The sequence below is a fragment of the Dama dama genome, chromosome 15 (genome assembly GCF_033118175.1).
Source record: "Dama dama isolate Ldn47 chromosome 15, ASM3311817v1, whole genome shotgun sequence".
Taxonomy (NCBI): Eukaryota; Metazoa; Chordata; class Mammalia; order Artiodactyla; family Cervidae; genus Dama; species Dama dama.
In genome coordinates, this window is record NC_083695.1 from 63360295 (window position 1) to 63367817 (window position 7523).

General features: G+C 37.3%; 1 protein-coding gene across 3 annotated transcripts in view; it reads right to left on the bottom strand.

Moving 5' to 3' along the window:
* Positions 1-7223, bottom strand: part of LOC133070274 (cytochrome P450 2C31) — a 35660-nt gene extending 28437 nt beyond the window's left edge. For 2 of the 3 annotated variants that reach the window (XM_061162238.1, XM_061162237.1), the window contains exons 1-2: positions 7052-7223; positions 414-572 (exon numbers count right to left, since the gene is read on the bottom strand). In XM_061162238.1, the coding sequence (XP_061018221.1) occupies positions 414-572; positions 7052-7223 (331 nt within the window). Of the gene's footprint in view, positions 1-413; positions 577-7051 lie in introns of all 3 variants that reach the window. The other variant, XM_061162236.1, reaches the window with a different exon arrangement.
* Positions 7224-7523: the final 300 nt, after the last annotated feature.

A 7523-nucleotide genomic window follows, 5' to 3' on the forward strand; every position in this document is an offset into this window, starting at 1 on the left:
ATGCAATTTACATATTCCAAACCTTTGTTGGTTCCATGTATATAATATGCAAGCTTCCAAAACTAGCCTCTTAGCAACCATGATTCAGGCCAGAAAGCAAAATGTTCAATAAATAGGACACTTTATTGTCATTTTCCTCCCTTCTTTTTCCCTCTGTCTCTTTCTCATTTTCTTACCTGGCCATAATTTATTAATAGAACATAAGTGATTAGAAGATTTGCTTTCACTGTACTTAATGTTTCATTCAGACCGTGTCATCTTCTTAATTTTAAATATGGATTAATGATCCATAGAAAACTGTTTATTTATGATGCTTTCATAAACTTCTCTATTACCTATAATTTCTCAATTCCTTAGCCTATTTGACTCTTTCCAACCTACAATTCCCACACATGCCCCTAATAGAAGCATACCTAATCCCTGGTTGATGTGGTCTGCCACTGGTAAACTACCTCTGCCAGAAAATTCCTCACTCTGATCAATCAGGACTTGCTTCACTGCTTCATATCCATGCAACACTACAGTGGGCTTCATGCCAAAATACAGAGTGAACACAGGACCATAATCTTCTGCTAGCTGGAGAAAACAGGAGATGAAAGAACAGTGAGCATTTCAAAACTGAAAATGTAGATAATGTAAGAAAATATAGATAATGTGGGAAATGTTTTCAATCTTCTTAAGATTCACCCATTATAAAAGATTTCAATTTCTAGAACCAGTAATATAATATGACATCACTTTAATACAAGGGTAATTATCATTATATTATTAGGAATACTGTTATTATTATCATCACCATCAATAGTTACTCTTTATTCAGCTCCTACTGTGTGACAAAGGCCATAGTATGAATTCTATTAGTATTATTCTATTAAGCTTTTTTCTGCCAAACCTATAATTGCTCCTTCCTTAATACAGTGACAATAAATGATATGTTTCTTCTGTTTAAAGGAAGGTGCTCCATCTCTCACACATACAGACTAATAATCATCCCTCCATCACCCATTCTTCACATCTTTAGCACCAGAGACCTCTAAGCTTTCAAAATGCACAAGGACATAGCCACAGACATTTTCCATCTTCCTGGTGTGATGATGTAAGTTTTCATGAACTGAGATAAGCAGAAGGGATGTACACAAATTCTACACTGGCATAAATGGGTGACAACACATCTTTCATTTCTCCTCCTATCCATAGATTGAAATGACAGCATGGAGATGACCCCTCTGTGACAGCCTTAGAGCACAGGATGGTAAACTACAAGACTGAGGAGATCTGGTTCTCTGAAAGACCTCATGGAGGAGAGGCAGCCCAGCAGCACTTAACTCTATGCCTTCTATGTGGAAGGCAGAAATAAACTGTCTTCCTTAAGTCACTGCATTATTGTGGTCTTTCTGTCATGGCAGCTTATTTAGTGTACTACATGATATAGACTTTCACTCTTTCAACTTGTCCAATGTTTGAGTCCTTTTGCTACCTTCTAATTCATTCTCCATACAGCAACCCATTTCACAAAGCAAATGTTAAAGGACATCCTATGGCTCTTATGCTAAAAACCAATATTCTTAAAATCCTTGTAAAATCTACATACTCTGGTCCCTGCTTACCTGCCTAATCTCATCTCACACCATGCTTTTACCTACTCTCTGGGCAACAAACAAATTGGTCCTCTTTCAGACATTCCAATAACTAAGTCTGCTCCAGACTGAAAAAAAAAATGGAACAAACATTTATTTGTATTTTATCCAGTTAATGACTAATTATTTTTCAGATCTCAGCTCCAACTTCACTTCCACAGAGAACCCTTACTGACTGTGCCTCCTACCTGTAATCCTTTAAACTACATCACCTTTTTCTGCTGCACCTTTTTCTACTGTGTTCCTATTACATGGTTTGTAATCATACACTTATTTGCATGATTGTTTCATAAATACATGCCTACCATTTAGACTGTAAATTCCATACTGCTGACTTTTTTTTTTTTTAATTCACTGCTCGTATAGCTAAAGAACCTGCCTGCAATGTGGGAGACCTGGGATCAGTCCCTGGGTTGGGAAGATCCCCTGGAGAAGGGAAGAGCTACCCACTCCAGTATTCTTGCTTGGAGAATTCCATGGACACAGGAGCCTGGCTTGTGGGCTACAGTCTATGGGGTCCAAAAGAATCAGACATGACTGAGTGATTAAAATTTTCACTTTCTTTCACTTTGAAAATTCCCAGCATCTGACACACCTGCTACTGAAAATACGCACTCAGTAACTTGTTACACTCAGGTATTAATATTTGTGCATAATAATTATTATTCACATTTTAAAGAAATAGAAATTAAAGCTCAGAGAGATTTATAAAATTTGACCAAGGCTGTGAGTTAACAAGTGTATGACCTGGGGTCCTGACACAATCTCTTCAAAACCAGAGTCTGATACACAGAAGGAGGAGCTTCCAGGAGCAGTGCTCTCATAACTACCTTTCCCAGAGAAGTCAGATTTCAGATAATTCCTTCAAAATTTAAAGAGCTATAGAACAGTTATTCATTCATTGAGCAAATGCAACAGAAGCTGTGAAATCTCTTGAAACTTGGTTATTTCCTTGATTTCAAATCAATGTATTCTTTCAGGAAAATTTTGGGGTTGTCACTCTGTAACTATACAGTTTTTAAAAATTAAAGCAATTTCATTGCCATTAGAATTCACCAAAAATAAATGCTATAAAGGACACATAGATCACAACATGGACAGAGAATTCCTACTTTTGACAATTTCAACAATGATCTCATTGATCTCACTCCATTCTGGCAACCTTTAGCTGTATGCCATCTAAAATCATGTCTGGGTGTCATACATCATTGAGAAGTGGGGTTTATCCCAGGGATGAAAGTATGGTTCAATATTCTCAATTTGATCAATGTGATATATCACATTAATAAATAAAAATCATATGGTAACTCAATAGATGTAGAAAAGTTTTCTATAAAATCCAATATCCATTTAGGATTAAAAATTCTCCACAAAGTAGGTATAGAGGCAACATACTTCAACATAATTTAAAAATCACGTATATAATAAGTCCACAGCTAATATCATCATACTTGACAGTGAAAAACTGAAAGCATTTTCTCTAAAATCAAGAACAAGACAAAGATGCTCACTCTTGCCAGTTTTACTCAAAATATCATATTGGAAATCAAAGCCATAGCAGTCAAAGAAAGAGAAATAAAAGGATTTGAAAAGAATGAAGTAAAACTGTCCTTATTTGTAGATAACACAATACTATGCATACAAAATTCTAAGTTCAGTTCACTCTTTGCAACCCCATAGCCTGCAGCACGCCAGGACTCTCTGTCCATCACCAACTCCTGGAGTTTACTTAAACTCATATCCATTGAGTCAGTGATGCCATCCAACCATCTCATCCTCTGTCATCCCCTTCTCCCCCCACATTCGATCTTTCCCAGCATCAGGTCTTTTCAAATGAGTCAGTTCTTCACTTCAGGTGGCCAAAGTACTGGAGTTTGAGCTTCAGCATCAGTCCTTTCAAGGAATACTCAGGACTGATTTCTTTTAGGATGGACTGGTTGGATCTCCTTGCTGTCCCAAATTCTAAAGATCCCAACAAAAGTCTTCTAGAGCTCATCAGTGAATTTGGAAAAGTTGTAGGATAAAAAAATTAACATACAGAAATCTGTTCCATTTCTAAAAAATAAGAACAAACTATCAGAAAGAGAAATTAATAAAACAATCCCACTTATCATCACACAGAAGAGAATAAAATTCCAAGCAATAAATCTAATTAATCACAGAATTAAAAGACATGTACTCGGAAAACTATAAGATGCTGATTTAAAAAAAAAAAGACAATACAAATGGATGGAAAGACATAACATGCTCATGGACAGGGTAAGGTAATATTGTTAAAATGAACATATTACATGTTACCCAAGGAAATCAACAGATTCAAAGCAAATCCTATCAAAATACAAGTGTAATTTTCAAAGTAATACATCAAGTAATTCTAAAATTTGTATGGGAACACAAAAGATCTCAAGTAGGCAAAGATATCCAACGAAAGGACAGAACTGAAAGTATCATACTCCCTGATGTCAGACTACAGCACAAAGTTACAGTAACCAAAACAATTATACTGGCACAAAAATGGACACAGGTCTATGGAGCAGAACATATAGCCCAGAAAAAAACCCACACTTATATGAACAATGAATCCATGAAAAAGGACACTAAAATATACAGTGGGAAAAAGGTAATTTCTTCAATAAGTGGTGTGAGGAAAACTAAACAGCTACACATAAAGAAATAAATTAAAATATTTCACATGCTAGTAAGGTTAGGCCCAAAATCTTAGATAGGCTTCAGCAGTACATGAATCAAGACCTTCCAGATGCAAAAGCTGGGTTTAGAAAAGGCAGAGGAACCAGAGATCAAATTACCACCAACATTCATTGGATCATAGAGAAAGCAAGATCTGTTCAGTTCAGTCGCTCAGTCATGTCCGACTCTTTGTGACCCCATGGCCTGCAGCATGCCAGGCCTTCCTGTCCATCACTAACTCCTGGAGTTTACTCAAACTCTTGTCCATTCAGTCAGTAATGCCATGCAACCATCTCATCCTCTTCTAGGAGAAAGCAAGGGAATTCCAGAAAAATATCTACTTCTGCTTCATTGACTACACTAAATCCTTTTCCAGTATGGATCACAAAAAACTGTGAAAAATTTTGAAGAGATGGGAGTACCAGACCTCTTTACCTGTCTCCTGTGAAACCTATATGCGGGTAAAGATGCAAGAGTTAGAATTGGAATGGAACAATTGACTGGTTCAAAATTGGGAAAGCAGTACAACAAGGCTGTATATTGTCACCTGCTTATATGCAGAGTATATCTTAACTTAGATGCAGAGTACATCATATGAAATGCTGGGCTAGATGAATCACAAGCTGGCATCAAGATTACCAGCAGAAATATCAACAACCTCAGATATGCAGATGATACCAATCTAATGGGAGAAAACAAAGAGGAACTAAAGAATCAGTTGATGAGGGTGAGAGAGGAGAGTGAAAAAGCTGACTTAAATCAGCATTCAAAAAACTAAGATCGTGGCATCCAGTCCCATTATTTCATGGCAAATAGAAGGGGAAAAGTAGAAGCAGTGACAGATTTTATTTTCTTGGGTTCCAAAATCACTGTGGACAGTGACTGCAGCCATGAAATTAAAAGGTGTTTCCTCCTTGGAAGAAAAGCTATGACAAACCTAGACAGCATATCAAAAAACAGAGACATCACTTTGCTGGCAAAGGTCCATCTACTCAAAGCTATGGTTTTTCTAGTAGTCATGTACAGATGTGAGAGGTGAACCATAAAGAAGGCTGAACACTGAAGAACTGATGCCTTTGAACTGTGGTGTTGGAGAAGACTCTTGAGAGTCCCTGGGACTGCAAGGAAATCCAACCAGTCCATCCTAAAGGAAATCAGTCCTGAATATTCATTGGAAGGACTGTTGATCAAGCTGAAGCTCCAATACTTTGGCAACCTGGTGGGAAGAGCCAACTCATTGGAAAAGACCCTGATCCTGGGAAAGACTGAAGACAAAGGAGAAGGGGGTGGCAGAAGGTAAGATGGTTAGATAGCATCACTGCCTCAATGGACATGAGTTTGAGCAAACCCCAAGAGATAGTGGAGGACAGAGTATCCTGGCATTCTGCAGTCTGTGGGTCACAAAGAGTCAGACACAACTCAGTGACTGAACAACACAGAAAGAAAATATTTTCTCATACTATATACAAAACTTAACTCAAAAAGGGTTGAGGACTTAAATGTAAGACCAGAAACCATAAAACTCCTAGAAGAAAACATAGGCAGTATACTCTTTGACATGTATCATAGCATATATTTTTGGATCTGCCTACTAGTGAAGTGAAAGTGTTAGTCACTAAGCTCTGTCCGAGTCGTTGCAACCCCCTAGATTGTAGCCCACCAGGCTCCTCTGTCCATGGCATTCTCCAGGCAAGAATTCTGAAGTGGGTAGCCACTCCTTTCACCAGGGGATCTTTCTCAACCCAGAAATCGAACCCAGGTCTCCCACATTGTGGGCAGATTCTTTATCATCTTTACCACAAAAGAGAATGAAATTTTGCCACTTGCAATAACATAAACTAATCTGGAGGGCATTACACTTAGTGAAGTAAGTCAGACAGAGAAAGACAAATACTCTATGTTATCATTTATATGTGGAATATTTTTTTTAAATGAATTAACTGAACAGAATATAAACAGGCTCACATACATAGAGAACAAACTAGTGGTTACCAGTGAGAAACAAGAAGAATGGAAGGGGAAATAAGGGGTAGGGGATTAAAAACTATAGGCTGCTATGTATAAAACAAATAAACTACAAGGATAAATTGTTCAGCACAGGGAATACAGCCTATATTTTATAATAAATTTCAAAGGAGCATAATCTATAAAATTTTCTATGTTCTCACTTGAAACTAACATAATATTGTAAATCAACTCTAGCTCAATTGAAAATAAATTAACAGGGTTCCCCTGGTAATCCAACGGTTAAGAATCTGCCTCACAATGCAAGGGATGCTGGTTTGATCCCTGGTCTGGGAAAACCCCACTTGCTGCGGAGAAAAAGCCTGAGTACCACAGCTACTTAGCCTACACTCTGGAGACTGTGAGGAGCAACTACTAAAGCCCATGAGCCACAGAGTCTGTCTGTTGCAACAAGAGAAGTCATGGCAGGAGAAGCCTGCACACTGCAACTAGAGTGTAGTTTCTGCTCGCCACAATGAGAGAAAGCCTGTGCACAGTGATGAACACCCAGCACAGCCAAAAATAAATATTTTTAAAATAAATGAATAAAAATAAATAACAGTGAATAAATAAATAAATAAAATAATGTCCAGGTGTCCAATGGGAACTCCCCTTTAAAACCACTTTTAACAAACATGGTGTCTGGGACTATGGAGTCTGGGACAAGACATAGGACTGTCTTATTTACTCATTACAAACAACTGGAAGAAAAGTAATCATACTTGCCTTGCTTATGGATTCGCTGACATTCTTAATATTTATCTGGAGAACATTTCCAACAATTGGGAGAGGTGTGGGCCCAGGTGGCAGCTTCCCTTTGGCATACCTCTGATTCCATAGAAAAAGAAAAATCAAAGTAGAAAGACAGATCACCAGAACTACAAAGAGATCCATTGGTGTGCTTTGTGTGAGGGCAACTGAAAGCTTAGAATCTAAACACTTTATAAAAACTAAGTGCAAAGAAAAAAACAAACAAACAAAGTGCACGCTATCACCAAACATGCAATAAGTCTTTGAACTTTTAAATAAATATTGCTTTATCATCAGTGCACTTTGGCTTGTCAATAGATATTTAAATGAAAGGTTACATTACTATTGATAAACATATAAGTTTTGATGGAAATTTCAACTGAAAATAATTCACTTTCTCAGAGATGCCCATATTTTAGTAGTAAAATTGAAGCTATCAGAGTT